At 37.9% G+C, this 17,633-nt stretch overlaps 1 protein-coding gene across 1 annotated transcript in view; it reads right to left on the reverse strand.

The window, feature by feature from the left end:
- TSBP1 (testis expressed basic protein 1) overlaps positions 1 to 17,633 on the reverse strand; it is a 96,123-nt gene that overhangs the window by 22,636 nt on the left and 55,854 nt on the right. The window contains exons 9-13 of the mRNA XM_047797442.1: positions 15,504 to 15,524; positions 14,714 to 14,734; positions 14,034 to 14,054; positions 10,250 to 10,270; positions 4,292 to 4,315 (exon numbers count right to left, since the gene is read on the reverse strand). Coding sequence (XP_047653398.1) covers positions 4,292 to 4,315; positions 10,250 to 10,270; positions 14,034 to 14,054; positions 14,714 to 14,734; positions 15,504 to 15,524 — 108 coding nt within the window. The remainder of the gene's footprint in view (positions 1 to 4,291; positions 4,316 to 10,249; positions 10,271 to 14,033; positions 14,055 to 14,713; positions 14,735 to 15,503; positions 15,525 to 17,633) is intronic.

Consider the following 17,633-nt stretch of genomic DNA (forward strand, 5'->3'; position numbering starts at 1 on the left):
TAAAGATCACTTACAATATAGATTTGAGAACCAAATTTGAATTATGGAATATTAGAATGTAGTGTACAGTGTGGCTTCATGAATTCTATATTAAATATCACCATTATCAGTGCTTGATCTGATTTAAATATTGAATCACTGTTGGTGTCTGTTACCTGAGAAACTGAGCTAAGAACTGAAATAATGGGAACTCCTATAATTATGAATAAAAAATATTGTTTTTCAGTCCTTATCTGGAGGACTTTGGGTAATGTGGAAGCAAATAAGTATGAGAAAAATGATTCTCAATCTTTTTTGCTGTTAAAATAGAAACATCTAAGCTCAGAAAAAGGTCTCACATATGAGAGGTTGAGAAGTAAACAACTTACTTGAGGTTCTTTGTGAAATCACTAAAAAAAAAAAAGAAATTCATGTAATTTTTCTTAAATAGGAAAAACATTGTATTAGGTAATATATTCTGCCTGTCTGAGAGGGAAGAACTTGCTTGGGACTAGAAAGAAAGCATCCCAAATGGCCCTAAAGTGAGGTTGCAACGCAAACATAGATATAAGAAGTGATGGTGTAATGAAGAAGTCCAAGCAGGGTTTCCTTAAAAGCCTTTTTCATTTATTGGACTTGAACAACTTTGGGTATAGTAGCAGGTAAAGACCACTAGATTTTTCTGTTTCCTTTGAATAGCAGTGTATTTTTTGAGGAAACACTCAAGTCTGTCTCCATTTAAACATCATTTTGGACTTCCTTTCTCTCTCAGCAATTCTGCCTACTTCTGTTTTTTCATAATATTCAGTTTTTTTGTTGACAAATGCTTTTTTTTACTCCTTCTCATCAGTATTGTCTTAAATTATCTATAATGTAGAGGAAGCTGAGTAATAAGGAAGCAAGAGAGCAAAGAGAAAGTTAAATCATTTTAACAGAACAAAGTCTCTCAGACTTTGAAAAAGACCAGGGAGAACCAAAGTAGAGAAACAGATGTAATACTTACTTATGGGTGCCAGAGGCAGACCTACAAAAAACAAATTAGATATCAGTGTATATCTATTTGAAAAGAACACGTTTCTTTTTAAGGAGGTATATTTGTGTAGGGGAGAAGTTTGCCACATAGCTCTGTGTTTAAATGAAGATTTTATGGCTTTGTATTCTTTTTTTATTGTATTTTATTTTTTTTGAAATTTTATTTTTATTTTTTTTACGGAATAAAATACACATATTTAAACACAGTTACATTCACACAGATTATTATATCATGGATCTTAAGAAACAGATTAAGTGACTCCCTCTGGAGAAGTGGAATGGAAAATATGCTGAGACAAATAGGAAATTTATTCTATTCTATTTTGTATGGCTTTCATCTTTACTATTTAGTATTATCTATTACATTTCAATTTTTCTTTAAAAATTAGCACTGTATTAAAATTGTGTATATTGTGCAAGTAAAATTTATAAAGAAGGAAGCCTTATATACCATTAAATGTTTTATATAGCATAATAAAAAGAATAACTTAACTGGTAAGAATAACAAAAATAATACACCCTCTGAAAATAAGTAAAATATAAAATGCACAAATTGGTTAAAAAACAGTGTAACTATATAAATATGTCCTCACAATTTGTTACATCTTATTGATTCCTTCAATATAGGCATTACACCATTCTCGGTAATGTGATAAGCAAGACATTGTAGACCTTACATTGTACCATGGAGAGAAATGGTTATTAATAATACAATTGTAGAACTGTATTATTTAATTGTACAGTTGCATTATTTAATTATAATTGTCATAAATTCTTTGATGGAGAGGAAATCAGAATCAGATCTAAGAAGACTTCAGCATTCCAAGAATGATGTCAAATGACCCCCTTCATGGTGGATTATGCACTTTTTTACTATGAGATATATTTCTTCTCCAGAGATTCCTTGTTAGTGTATCAATTGTAGATTTTTGGTTTGCAGTTATTCTGAAGTTTTGATATGAGTCTATATGTCTATGAGATTGTTTTAAGTTGTTGTTCTCTTAATTGCTAGTTCATCTCCAGTGTCCTGCATTTGTACTCACCTCTTCTCATGATTTTTCTGATTTTGGTGGTATAATTGTGCATGGATGATTTCGTATCTTTACTGTATATATACCTTCACTGGTGAGCCTTGTCATTTGTGGAATTTTGTTTCCTGTTGCTGTCTTTTCTTTTCTGCCTAGAGAAGTTCCTTTAGTATTTGTTGTAAGGCTGGTTTAGTGCTGCTGAATCCTCTCAGCTTTTGCGTATCTGTGAAGGTTTTGATTTCTCCTTCAAATCTGAATGAGAGCCTTGCTGGATACAGCAATCTTGGTTGGAGGTTTTTTCCTTTCATCACGTGAAGTATATCATGCCACTCCCTTCTGGCCTGCAGAGTTGCTGCTGAAAAATCTGCGGATAACCTTATTGGGGTTCCCTTGTATGTTATGTATTTCTTTTCCCTAGCTGCTTTCAAGATTTTCTCTTTGTCTTTAATTTTGGTCAGTTTGATTAATATGTGTCTCGGTGTATTCCTCCTTGGGTGTATTTTACATGGTACTCGTTGTGCTTCCTGGATTTGAGTGAGTGGTTCCTTTCCCATGTTAGGGAAGTTTTTGGCTATTATCTCTTGGAATGTTTTTTCTGTCTCCTTCTCTCTCTCTTCTCCTTCTGGCACCCCTCTAATATGGATGTTGGTGCATTTAACATTGTCCCAGAGTTCTCTGAGACTCTCTTCATTTGTTTTCAATCTTTTTTCTCTCTTCTGTTCTGCATCCATGATTTCTACTAATCTGTCCTCCACCTCACTTATTCGTTCTTCTGCCTCCTGTATTCTGCTGTGGGTGGCTTCTAATGAATCTTTTATTTCAGTTATTGTATTTTGCATCTCTTCTTGCTTAAGTTTTATATCTTGTATCTCTTTGCTCAGTGTTTCCTGTAAGTTATCCATCTTTGCCTCCAGTTTATTTCCAATGTCTTGCATCATCTTCAGCATCAACAGTCTAAAGCTTTTTTCCTGGAGGCTGAGAATCTCCTGATCACTTAGCTGATTTTCTGGGGTTTTTCCTTTCTCCCTCATCTGAGTTATAGTTCTCTGCCTTTTCATTTTTATAGGCTGTTGGTGTGGTGACCTTTTTATAGATAATAGAGTTGTAGCCTCTTTTACTTCTGGTGTCTGCTGATTCCTATCCCTCTGGTGGGTGGGGCTTTGTCTCTGGATGAGATTAGAGGTGGCTGTGTGCCTGGGGGGTCTTTGGGCAGCCTGTTTACTGATGGGCGGGGCTATCATCCCACCTGGATTGTTGTTTGGCCTGGGGCTTCTCAGTGCTGACTGATGGGCAGGGCCAGATTTTCCCAAAATGGCCACCTCCAGAGAAAGGCACACTGATGAATATTCCCAAGAGCTTTGCTTCCAATGTCCTTTCCCCACAAGAAGCCACATTCACCCTTGCTTTCCCAGGATGTCCTCCAAGAACTGCAGTCAGGTTTGACCCAGATTCCTATGGAGACTTTGCTTTGCCCTGGGACCCAGTGCACGTAAAAGTCTGTGTGCACCTTTTAAGAATGGGGTCTCCGTTTCCCCCAGTCGTGTGGATCTCCTGCACACAAGCCCCACTGGCCTTCAATGCCAGATGCTCCAGGGGCTCTTTCTCCCAGTGCCGGATCCCCACATTCGAGGGTTTGATGTGGGGCTCACTCCTGTAGGTGAGTCTGTGAACCAGTTAGTTTTCAGTCTGTGGAGCTTCCCACTCTGGAGGTGTGGGGTTGTTTATATCATGAAATCGCCCCTTCTACCTCTTGATGTGTCCTCCTCTTTTTCTTCAGGAGTAGGGTATCTTTTTTAAGGTTTCCGGTCCATTTGGGTGGAGATTGCTCAGGCTTTAGTTGTGAATCTTGTTGTTTTTAGGAGAGAAGTTGAGCTCCAGTCCTTCTATTCTGCCATCTAATCCTCTCTGCTCATGACTTTGTATTCTTGGGCAAGGATGTGGTCTCAGTTTCTTATCCTTTACCAAAAAGTCAGTGAAGTCATATTGGGGATTAAATGGCATAACTTAAAACATTTATATAGTTCTTATCACATAGGAGATGCAAAGTAAATATATGTTTGCAATTAAGTAAATGTAAGTTGGCTTCACAGGGAGAGAAGCTTGGTGACCGGAAGGCAAAGGGATTTGAGAGCTGTGAATCTCAGGTTGCTACACAAGAGTTATAAATGAGAATAGCAGGGACAGTTCCCTTGGCTTTGCAGAGAACAGTAACAACAACAACAGAAAACAGTTGAAAAACAGGCTAAACTTACCTTTGGGCGTTGAAGGTGGAGCATCTGAAAGACAGAAAAATATCTTCACAACCCTTTTCTCTGCCACTATATTTCCCTCTGCTTTTTAGAAAGTTCCTTCTTGGTAGGCCATTATAACAATAAGAAAAAAATGTTACCTTTGGACTTTATTTTTAAGTCAGTGGGATTTGAACCTTCCAAAAAAAAAATTGAATTTTGACCACGGGAAGGTAAAGTGGTTAAGGAAGCATGTACTCCATGCCCAGAAATCCCAGCACAGCTGAGGAAAAGAGAGGTAATAGGACCCCACAGTAGAAGAAACATGAAATGACTTACTGAGGGCTTGTGGAAATGATCCAGCTGGAAAACAGAACAGAGGAAGTTGTTATTTTTCTTCCCTTTGCCTCCATTCACTTTGTTTTCCAGTTTGAAAAGTCCTTTGTAATATGTCATCTTTAACTGCTGGGAAACTTCCCTCTCTGCTCTTTTTTATGTAAATCAGTAGAATTTGTTTTTTTTCCCACAAAATTATTAAAAAGCTGAAAGGATTATCGGCAATGTGAATGCAGGGAAATAGGAACTTCTAGCCCCTAAAATTCTTATATAGTCAGGGGAATTTTTCTCCAAAGGTATCTTGGAGTTCAAATGTGGAGAAACAGATTAGGTAGGGTAGGAGGTCTAAATGAAAATTGTGTTAGAAACTTCTTATCCTCTCCTTTCTCTCCCATCACTTTTTCCTTTTCTGTAGATAGTCTCTTGCTGGTCTAAGCAAAACTTTTTTCTCCCCTCTTCATATTTATGTAATTAGTAGTGTCAGAACTTTCCAATACATCATTAATAACCTGGAGGGATTTTGATAATTTGGTAGCAAGAGGTAGAGCTGTATCTCAGGCCCTCTGTATCCCAATATGGGCAAATAAAGAATTTTGGACCTCACAGAAATCAGCTAAATCCTATGGCAGACAATCAAATGAATACACAGACTTACTGATTGCGTGAGGAGTTGATCCCACTGAAAAGCAAACAGGAATTTTTTTATTCTCCTCTTCATGTTTACTCTTCTATTCATTTTTTCTATTGGTAAATTTCCTAGTAATATAGCTGCGTGAAAAGCTTTTCTGGGAGTTCCTGTTGTGGTTCAGTGGTTAACGAATCCAACTAGGAACCATGAGGTTGCAGGTTCGATCCCTGCTCTTGCTCAGTGGGTTAATGATCCGGCATTGCCGTGAGCTGTGGTGTAGGTTGCAGACGCTGCTCGGATCCCGCGTTGCTGTGGCTCTGGCGTAGGCCGGTGGCTACAGCTCCGATTCGACCCCTAGCCTGGGAACCTCCATATGCTGCGGGAGTGGCCCAAGAAATAGCAAAAAGACAAAAAAAAAAAAGTTTTTCTGCTCATAGATATTTGAACTTTCCAGAAAACTTATAATCAACTGGTGGGACACTGGTTAATAGAGAAGCAAAAGGGAAAAATGAGTTTCAAATTCCTGTACTAGAACTCAAGTTCCAGTAGACATTGCTGTTGGATTTTGTTAAGTGTACAGTAGAAAGACAAATAGCTTACTACTTTTAATTTGTATAGATGGCCCTGGTGGGAAACAGCAATTTTATTTATATCTTTTTCTCCTGTTCATTTTTCCCTTTTGTACAGAAAGTCCCTAATTGACAATCTATAGATCCATGGAGAACCTTTTTTCCTTGCTCTTTAATTTTCACGTGACTCACTGAAGATTTTAGAAACTTATATAACCTAGTGGAATTCTAGTGGAAAGTAATGGAAAAATAAGGGGTCAAGGAAATAGGAGCTTTCAGCTATTGCAATCCCAATAGAGATGGATAAATTTTGGTTCAAGTAGATCTGTTAGATACTGCTGGAGACAATTGAGTGCCATTGCAAACTGAGATAGGCAAACTTACTGGATGATCCTGTAGCTGAAAAACAAAGAGAAATCAGTGTGGAAAGTCTGGTGAAATAAGAACTAGTTTTCCAGCTACTGTTCTGAGAGAGATTATCAGAAATATCCATGGAGAAGAATCAAACCCTTGTAGGTGTTCTAGTGCACTGTGGTGGGGAATACAATTGCCATGTCATGCCTTGTGGGATTCTGCCTCCTGCTTGGTCTGGGAGGCTGCAGGAAAAAGATGATCTATCGCTTCCCTTTTTGCAGTGGCTGGTCAACTGCTTAAAATCTTACTGGGAGTTGGTAATTTAAACTGTGATGCCTTCACTTTTCTCCTCCTTATTTCTACTATCTGGCATAAGGTCTCATTCACTCACATAAATATACTCCCTCCTTTGCTGACAAGTCACAATAAACTTCAGATAGTTTCTTCTGATTTAAAATATAATGTAATATATGTATATCTTATATATATTTATATATAATATACAGTACACTATATATTTTGGATTATAAAGTGGGGTTTGTATTCCCTTCATTTATTCATTTATTTATTCATTTATTCTTGGGGGGAGGTGCAACTAAATAGTGGAATAAGCAAAAGCCAGGGAAGCATAAATTTCTCTACCCAGACCTTGCAGGAAGCTGAAGGTAGCTATTGTGTAACAATAGGCATGGAACTTACTGATCATTTCTGAAGTTTCAGCTAGTGGAAAAATGGAAGGAAAAAAAGGAGGAATCAGTGTTACAGAACCAAGAGGGCTTAAAAAGAGTAACAGTAGAGGATGAAGGGGCCTCTGAAACCTTCCTGTTAGCTCAGTGCACTGTCTGGGCTTAAGCACCCACCCCCGTGCTTTGTATCCTCAGGGCTGCATCCTCTGTTTGGGGCAGAAGAGAGGCCATCCTTTCCATTCCTTTCAGGTCTAGTAAATGTTTGAAACATTTCTAGAAGTTTGTAAGGTCTTAAATTTGTACTCTATGTACTTTTGCAATATTTGTTTTCACTAGTCTCTTTTCTACCTATCATTTTAATTGATTTAAAAAGTTTTCTTCCCACTCCTCTTTAGTAGTCCCATTTGGAGCACTTATTTTTGTTAATGAAAAAATTAATCAGTGAATTTTATAATTTTTTTCAAATCACCTGTAATTTAGGGGAAAGTTAGGAAGGAATAAATATATCAATATAATTCATTTATATATTACTATATATTTAAAGGTGTTTACACATAGGGGAGAGGGAATTAAGCAGGGAAGAAAAGAAGGAGAAGGGAACCCACGTGTCTATATAGATTCTCTGGCACATGGTGACTATTATGGGAGTTTGGGCCAGATGGACCCCTTCCTTCAGCCACAGTGAGATCCTCTGAGGTGAATTAATTTACAGCTTTTCCCTTATAAGAATAATGAGAACTTTTAAGTCTTGGTGATAATCAAAAGTACTTAAAAAGGCAGACGTGATTTAGGGGAATAGTTACTAACTGATGGCTCATATCCATCCACAACAAGAAGCATATTTAGAATCAGCATTTAGGGCAGGCACCATCCAGTTTCAGGGGGCATAGTATGATTGTGTGGGAGGCTGCCTGCCATCTCCACATTTTGAGTTACTTTTTCTAAGCTATCTTACAGGCCTATAAACTCCACAGCACCAGAGATCAACCACATCTTTCTCTCTCTTATTCATAACTTTATACCCATTGCTCAGCTCGGTTTCTGTTATGTGGTAGGAGCTCAGCTAGTTGAAGGAGTGTCTGAGTACTCCTGGCTTGCCTTCTGTTTTCCTCTTATTTGGCTTAAACTTTGGGATGCTATTGCTTAATTTGTAGACTCAATTTTCAACATGGGATTGGTTTTGACACTCTAGATTTTTTTTTTTCTTTTTAGGGCCATACCTGCAGCATATGGAGATTCCTAGGCTAGGGGTTGAATTGGAGCTACAGCTGCCAGCCTACACCACAGCCACAGCAACACAGGATCCGGGCTGAGTCTGCGACTTACACCACAACTCACGGCAACGCTGGATCCTTAACCCACTGAGCAAGGTCAGGGTCAAACCCATAATCTCATGGTTACTAATCAGATTCGTTTCCATTGCACCACAAGGGGAACTCCACACTCCAGATTTTTTTTTTTTTAAAAACAATTCAGCTTTCATTTTATTAATAATTCCAACACATGGTTTGAGCACTTTACAACTTAGGAAGTGCCTTCACACACATTCTGCATCTGTTTACCCCAAGCTCCCAGTCCCTCCCCTTCCCCTTTGGCAACCATAAGTCTATTCTCCAAGTCCATGATTTTCTTTTCTGTGGAAAAAGGTTCCTTTGTGTCATAGGTTAGATTCCAGATATAAGTGATATCATATGGTATTTTTCTTTCTCTTTCTGACTTACTTCATTCAGGATGAGTTCTCTAGTTTCATCCATGCCGCTGCAAATGGTGGCATTATTTTGTTCTTTTTTATGGCTGAGTAGTATTCCATTGTGTATATATACCACATCTTCCTGATCCAATCTGTCAGTGGACATTTGGGTTGATTCCATGTCTTGGCTATAGATTTTGACATTGGCCTTGCCCTCCCTAGTCACAGTTCAAACCTACCTTCCACTTTCTTCTACTCGTGGTTGTAGTTGCCTGATAAGTCTGTCAGTTTCTGTAACTGCAGCCCAACTACGTCATATCCTGTTCCCTAAAGCATATGTGTGTTTTTAGTTGTTTGAGGTGAGAGGGCAGGTTGGGATGTGAAGAAAGAACTTGGGAGAAAAGACTGGGGAACTCAGGCAGACTAGATCTTGAGAGTATTCCTTGGTAGACTTCCCCCAGGAAACTGGAAGAAACCTGGTAAAACTTTGGAATATTTAAATTTGTTTTTTTCCCTTCTTTTACATTTATTTTAAAATTTTGCCTTCCTTTTCTCATTTTCCCTTCATTGTTCCCATTATCTTTGAGTAGGGCCTTTATTAACTACAAAGCACTTCAGAACTGGAAAGTTAGCCTTATTTTTCTTTCTCTGTTACATTAGAAAATTTTATATATTTTCATATAAGTCATTATGAACATTACTGAGGAATTTTCATACTGTTTTTCTATATAAAATAACCCTGGAAAAATTCTCAGCAGGTAGAAACTGAGAAGTATGACTACATGTCTAAAACTACCATCCTGGAGTTCCTGTTGTGGCTCGGTGGTTAACGAATCCGACTAGGAACCATGAGGTCGTGGATTTGATCCCTGGCCTTGCTCAGTGGGTTAAGGACCCGGCGTTGCCGTGAGCTGTGCTGTAGGTTGCAGACGTGGCTTGGATCTGGTGTTGCTGTGGCTCTGGCAACACCAGAGCTGGCAGCTATAGCTCCAATTAGACCCCTAGCCTGGGAAACTCCATATGCCATGGGTGTGGCCCTAAAGTACAAAAAACAAAAACCAAAAAACTGCCACCATCCTTATGGCAATAGATACATTTAAGACAGGGAATAGGCCCTCTAGACATTATAGGCAATCAAAGAACACCAGAGGAAAGAAACAGATAAGGGACTTACCACTGGATCCAGGATATTGTACTAAAAATAGAAATAAAGTTAAATTACTCTGGTTGTTGAACATGAAAAGAACATGTACTATTGATTTTTTTTTTCTCAAAGGAGAGCAGTGAAAATGTTTCCCAGGAATTACTGAATCCCAACCTCAGAATTAGATATTTTTAACTGCATTACTCCTGGACTCTAAGGATCAGATCTTCCTCTAGGAGACTTGTAACCCTGTTTTAGTTGGAAAGATAACCATTTCATTGTTGTAGTCCACTACACGTGTTCAAGGCGAAATCTTAAATGTATTCTTTTCCCGCCATTTTCCCTTATCTTCTTTCCTTCACATAATTTTTTTTTCACTCTCTCAGACATCTTTCCCTTATTTTCTTACACATTTATTGTATCCTCCCCCACATTTTTTCTGTTACATCTTTGCTTTGGAACAGTCTTCTAATGATTATTGACAAACCACAATGATCACTATTAGAATTATCACTATTACCACTGTTATAAATTTGTGTAATATAAAAGAGTTGATAAACACACAGATGACTTACCAATAGGTCCTGGAGTTTGTACTAAAAAGAAATCCAAATTGATATATTAGTATGGGTGTTCAGATGAAGAATTTTTACTAATTTTATTCTAGAGATGGGACTTTGGGAGGTAGAGTAAGAGAGAAGTTATATCAGTAATGAGAACATCAGGGAGCTATGTTAACTATAGAGCAAAAAGGATATTAAAATATACTGTAATACTTCAGCTTGAGTGAGAATCTCTCTAGGATCATTGTCATCCTAGGAGATATCAGAGAACAGTGAAACTTTGTACTTGTCTTTCCTGTCAGTAACAGGAAGATACTACTTTTTAAAGGGATCATCCTGTACTAAAATACTTCTGACCAAACAGTATGGTCTAGGGGTAGGTATAAGGGTAGGAAGGTATGGATCTAGTCTCCTCACAGCTTCCAGTTTATTGAGGACTGAGAGATAGTCAAATACTGTGTGATTAGTTTTAGTGTCTGTGGGCAAAGGGTCAAGAAAGCCCTCAGTTTTTAATGAGAATTTGATCTCCAGTTGATTTTCTAGCTCTGATCCTTTAGTAACCTGATAAATATTGTAAATTTTTATATTACTTGGCAACATTCTTTTTACATAAGGATGGTCCTTGAACAGTAAACTGCACTTGAACTGGGAGAACTATATTTATTTATTTATTTAATTGGCTGCACTCACAGCATACAAGAATTCCTGGGCCAGGGACTGAACCCAAGCCACATTAATAACCTGAGCCACTGCAGTGACAACACTGGATTCTTAACTGCTAGGCCAATAAAGAACTCCTGGGAGAATGATAAATATCTATTAGAAAGCCATAGCTTTGGGCTTCCTTGAATGTAGTGACCATGTATTTGGGCATGTCCTTATGGGATCCATTTAGGTTATATGTAGAGAGTTCTTAGGGGAGATTTTGGCTCCTGGGGTTTCTAAGTCAGGGTAGCTTCCATACTCAGCCTATGGGAGGCCAAAGGGAATAGTTCCTGGATGGGTCTATTGACACATGCATAGACCACTGTCAGGACTACTGCCTCAGAAGAGGGATGGCTGATGCTGCCCTGCTGGCAAACTGTGCTTTCTGCTTCAGGTCCTACTGGTGCCAGGTGAAGACTGTGGTAATATTGTGAGTCTGCATAATTGAATCTGAAAAGACCACTCCTCCTCCCAGTGGGTATTGAAATATCTCTCTTCTCCATAACCCCTCCCTTCATGGCACTAATGATGGGAGATATTCCAGTTCTGACCCATAAGCCCTAAACCTATAGCTTTATTTTTTTTTCCTTCTGTGTAAAAAAGCTGGGAAGAGGCTTACCAGTTCTGGATATCCTGGACTATGAGCTATAGACAAGCTAAACATTCAGGTATTTTGCAAAAGTAATTTAATATTTGCTTTGACTGACCTAGAAAAAAGAGCCCTTGATCCTGGAGTAGGACTCCTAGGACACCTGCCTTCCTGGTATAAGGCACTAAATCCTTGGACAGATGATCATTTCAATTTTATTTGGTTTCTTTAGTTTTCCCATGTTTTCTCCCCACTTTTCCACTTTTAAATTTGTGGCTTGTTGTACCCTTCCTTTTCTTCTCTTTACCAGCTTTATTCATTTATACTTTCTTCTCCAGTCTGCCAATTTACTTAATCTTTCTTCTTCCACTTTTCTTCCTATATTTTTTCCCTCTTTTTGATTCATATCTTCGTTCTCTCTCTTTTACTGTTTACAATTATTGTACTTTTACCTCCTTTCCTAGAGGCCTTTTTGTCAACCCTGAATTATAACATTAGAAGTTCATTTTATTCATTGTTAATAACCCATTTTAACACCCAATATGGTAGTGGAAAGAAATCAATTAAATCACTGAGCCATACAAAATAATAAAATAATGCCATTTGCAGCAACATGGATGGACCTAGAGATTATCATACTAGGTGAAGTAAGTCAGATAGAGAAAGACAAACATCATATGATATCACTTATACATGGAATCTAAAAAAAGGATACAGGAGTTCCTGTCGTGGTGCAGGGAAAATGAATCCGACTAGGAACCATGAGGTTGTGGGTTCGATCCCTGACCTTGCTCAGTGGGTTAAGGATGTGGCATTGCCTTGAGCTGGGGTGTAGGTCGTAGATGCAGCTTGGATCCTGCGTTGCTGTGGCTGTGCTGTAGGCCAGCAGCTGTGGCTCCGATTAGACCCCTAGCCTGGGAACCTCCATGTGCCATGGGTGTGGCCCTAAAAAAAAGCAAAAAAAAAAAAAGATAAAAAAAGGACACAAATGAACTTATTTGCAGAACCCAAAACAGACTAACAAACATTGAGAAACAACTTATGGTTACCAAAGAGGACAGGTTGAGGGAGGGGATGGATTGGGGGTTTGGGATTGGTATATGGACTCGGTGGTGTATAGAATGGTTGGCTAACAGGGGACCTGCTGTATAGCACAGGCAACTCTACCCAATAGTCTCTGATAATCTCTATGGGAAAAGAATCTGAAAAATAATGGATGTGTGTATATATATATAAATAACTGAATCACTTTGTTGTATAGCAAAAATTATTACACTGTAAATAAACTATATTTCAATATAACTTTTTATTTTTTATTTATTTATTTTTTTGTCTTTTGTCTTTTTAGCGTTGCACCCATGGCATATGGAGGTTCCCAGGCTAGGGGTCTAATTGGAGCTGTAGTTGCTGGCTTATGCCACAGCCATGGATCTGAGCTGCATCTGCAACCTACACCATAGCTCACGGCGATGCCGGATCCTCAACCCACTGAGTGAGACTAGGGATCAAACCCGCAACTTCATGGTTCCTAGTTGGGTTTGTTAACAACTGAGCCACGATGGGAACTCCCCAGTATAACTTTTTAAAAAAGTTGACTAAAAGTCAGGAAAACTTCAGTTCTAACTTCATTATTAACTAAGCACTTCTCTTATTTTTTTTTTTGGAAATGACTCTTTGAGCCTCAGTTTCCTCATCCCTAAAGATGGCTATATAATATCTGCTTTACTTACTGCTATTGGAATGTTCTGTATATCCAAAAAAATAATGCATGTGAGATTTAGAAAAACTGTAAAGAATTATAGTAATCATTCAATGAATGTGACTAGGTACAAATATAGGACTCATATTCATTCTGTCAGATGTATATAGGGAAATTTCAAATCATATTTCTTTAGTTTTATAATTTAAAAAAAATTCTCAGTTTTTGCTAGGAACACTATAATCCACTGTATGAAGCTATGACTGTTTGTTCTTAGTTTTATAAACATGAAATTATGGACAAAGGTATCTTGGAACCTAACCATTATTCATAATGTTTCTATGGAAAAATACAATAGGGCAAGTTTCTAAAAGTTGGTGAAAATAGAACCTAATTTGTCCTGGAGAGTACTTTTCAAAACAATGAGAAATTAAAAGAAACTTAAATTTTGCATTATTTTACAAAATGAAGATAATCTAATATTTAAAATTTATTTGCACAGAAAATTTCTATTACATATTGGGCCTTTGAAACTAGATTATATATTTGAGTGGGAAGAGCTCAGAAGGAACCCACTCTAGGAGAGTATTTTTTTCACTTTTTATTTCAGCTTCATAGTTAATATCTTTTTATTGCAGAACCTGGGTGAATCCAACCTCTAGGAATTCTGAGTGGGATTATGAGGCAGCAGAAACATTTGATACTGGAGTCTATGGGCATGAGTCATTGAAATAAAGACAGACTGATGTTGTAAGCATTGTAAAGGACCAAAAGGCACTATAATTTGAGACTTGGTGACTTACCAATGGTTTTTTGAGAGAGCTCTAAAAAAATAAAAGAGAAATCAGTAAAAGAATAAAAATAAAAAAAATAAAAGAGAAATCAGTGAAAGAAATCATTAGGTGCTTTCAGGTTCTAGAGACTATAGTTCTCATTTATTTGCTTTTCCTAGTAAGACTATGCACCACTAAACTTCGAGTCAACTGCAGTTGGGTAGTGGGGATGTTGACTTTCTTGCTGGGATATTAAGACAATATGATACATATAAGGGTCTCCTTATCTAATGGATCCACTGAGAGGGTAATTAGCAAAGGTACTAAGTAGAGATTACCCTGTTGGTTCATTAAAACCCCTGTAGAGGATTAGAAAAATCCTTTTCCTAAATTTAAACTTAATTTTCTTCCTTTCTCCTATATTTTCACTTCTTTCCATCTTACTCTGGTTTTAAAAGTCATTTGTGTGATGTTGGAAGCAATGGAAACCTTCTATAAGTGTTTGTCCTCTATAGTTTCTATTTAGCAATGGAATGTACATTCACAGGATCATTGATGACTTGTGGAATGCTAGGTAGAAAAAAACTGAAAGGTCAAGAAAATCTGGACCGCCAATCCCTGAAATCCCAAGATGGAATCCTGGGAAGGATTCTTAATATACTGCAGGAAATTAAAATCCTCCACAGTGGAAAATTAGACACCAAACTTACTGATAGGTCCCGTAGCTCCAGCTGAGAAGGAGAGAGACAGACAGAGAGGGAGAGTGAGAGAGATGTAATTATGTTTCACCACTGTAAAGGAAATACTCATTCTCCAACACTCTAGAGGCAGTGTCATAAATGAAAACCTTAGGAAGATCAAAGGTTGCTTTAAGGGAAATCCTTGGACAGACTTCCTATTGTTTATATTTTCTTCTTATATTTTTCTTTTTTTCCTTCATTCCACTAGGGACGTATTGTTATTTGAAAAGCGAGCCTTCTCTTGCTGATAGCATTAAGACTGTTTCTAGAAAGACCATTTTCTTTTCTTTTCTTTTCTTTCTTTTTTCTTTTTCTTTTTTTGTCTTGAGGGCCGCACCTGCGGCATATGGAGATTCCCAGGCTAGGGGTCTAATCGGAGCTGTAGCCACTGGCCTACACCACAGCCACAGCAATGCTGGATCTGAGCCACGTCTGCAGCCTACACCACAGCTCACAGCAACACCAGATCCTTAACCTACCGAGCAAGGCCAGGAATCAAACCTGCAACCTCATGGTTACTAATCAGGTTTGTTAACCACTGAGCCACAATGGGAATTCCCATTTTCTTTTCTATTTTCTTAAGTTATCCCATAGAGTTTTTAGTCTTTCTACTTTATGCAGAGCTTCTTTGAAAAGTGTGTAGTAGAAATGCCTGGGGAGTTGAGAAACATGGCGTTAAGAAGACAGGGCAGATTGGTCCTTAAGACCCATAGGTCAGAAATAAAAGGAGCCAGAGTAGAAAAACAAATTCAATACTTACGAATAGGTGCTGTGAATTGCACTGAAATACAAAGAGGAGGAAAAACAGTGTGGTTTGCTATTAACTGTATTCTTATGCCATCAGTATTCTTTTTAAAGAATCTGTGAAGCAACTCAACCAGAGGGAAGACTATTACTGCAGCTCTATAGGTAATTTTAACATGGAAGACTCATAACCCACCCACCACATCAAGTCATTCAGCATTTATCTTAAGTGAGAAATCTATGGCAGAAGAGGACATAGAGAACATAGGCTGAAGATTTGTAGCTCTTCTCCTTTGCTTTCATCCTTCCTCTCTTTCCCTTTCTCTGTCCACCTATGAAACTCTTTAGGAATAGGTAGATGTCAGTTCCCTTATTTTTTTTTCATTTCCACTTCCTCATTTTTCTTGATCATGTTTAATCTTTTGCCTTCTCCTAAAACTACCTGTTTTTCTTGTAGCTCTTCCCTCAATTTAGGGAAAATCCATAAATAGCTGTTTTGATTATTTTTATCATAGCTCAGAGAATTTTTCCTGGCCATTATTTTAAATATGAATTATTTTGATTTTCCTTGTCTTAAACTCAGTGACAGTTCTGGGTATCTATTTCTGATGGCTTGGGCATCGGGAGGTGTCAGGAGATTCAAATTAAGTCAAGAAGCATGATTGGGAAGGCCTAGAGTTGTAGAAATGGAAATGGCCAGAGGGAGGAGAGGGTTCCCTATTGCATAGAAGACCAAAGAGTGTCAGAATTAGGAAACAGAAAAGGAACTCACTTATTGGTCCAATAGCTCCAGCTAAAATATGGGAAAAATAAGATAGAACTAATTAGAATAATTCTTTGGCATAGGAGAATACAGTTTGCATTGAAATTATTTCTGTATCACAAATACAGACATCAGGACTAAAATTTCTACTTCACTGGAAAAGCAAATAAAGTTTATTATTCATTCCCCATCTTGAGGACCCCAGTATTATTGAGATCTGATAGCCGAAGCTGCAGGGATGCAGCAGTCAATTTTCCTTCCCCAATGGGTGTCCTGTTTGAAACTCAGTATATTGCACAGGCTATTTAATTATAAATTGCCTTTCTTCCAAGTGGGCTAATTTGAACTTGTTTATCTAGAATCCTTTGCCTCATCTTCTGAAGGAGGCAGTGGGAATTTCTGTCTCTTGTAGGTGACTTTTGTTCCCTTATTCAGTAGAATAACTTGGCCTGAAGTATCTTAGTATCTAAGAGGGAATAGAAACTTCTAGATAGACTCAAGCCATTCATAGGTATGGTTAGTGGGTAAAGGGATTGATGCACTAGATATGCATGCTTAGCAATTCTAGCCTTCTCTTTGTTTCTCTTTCTCTCTCTCACACACACAACCTTTATACCTCTTAGGCTACATGTACTTTTGTGACACCTCCCCAATATTTATTCTTGAAGTTTGACTTTTGATTATTTTAATCTTGTTTCATGTGTATAAATGCTCCAGGAGGAGTAGACACAGGGTATGATTTGCCATGAGCCCTAACCCTCAAATCATTCTTCTTCCTCTTCCCTTCAGGGTTGGCCCTGCACCAGGTGCTCAAGCTCTGAGTATCCTCAGGAGTGATGGATAGAAATGTGTTAAGAAATGAATTAAATCTCATTGTGTTTTATCTTTCTTGTCATTGGCTGTAAGGCTACTTTTTGTGTGGAGAATCTTTAGGGATAGTGGAGCTAGTTAAATTCAGATCAAGTACACTTAACTTTTTATTTCCTTTCTAAGTGCAAAGGGGTCGAAATTCTGTAAAGCAATGGTTCTAAACTTTAATGTGCATACAGATCACTTAAGGATCTTGTGAAAGGCAGATTCTGATTTAGTAGCTCTGAAAATGGGTGTTAGGCTGAGATTCTGCATTTCTCACAAACTCCAAGGTGATGCCAAATGCAGGTCCTCAGAGCCATTTTAAACAGCAAAGTCATAAGGAGCATTTATGTACCACTGTTTCTATTCACTTTTTTTTTCATTTTAAAATAAATTGCCTCTTATTTATCCCTCACTCTTTATTCCTTCCCAGTGCTTTTGACAGAAATGTTTGTGGTCATGTCATTTAAAATGCTACCTGGGAGTTCCTGCTGTGGTGCAGTGGAAACAAATCTGACTAGTAGCCATGGG

Source organism: Phacochoerus africanus, chromosome 9, assembly GCF_016906955.1.
Source record: "Phacochoerus africanus isolate WHEZ1 chromosome 9, ROS_Pafr_v1, whole genome shotgun sequence".
Classification (NCBI taxonomy): Eukaryota; Metazoa; Chordata; class Mammalia; order Artiodactyla; family Suidae; genus Phacochoerus; species Phacochoerus africanus.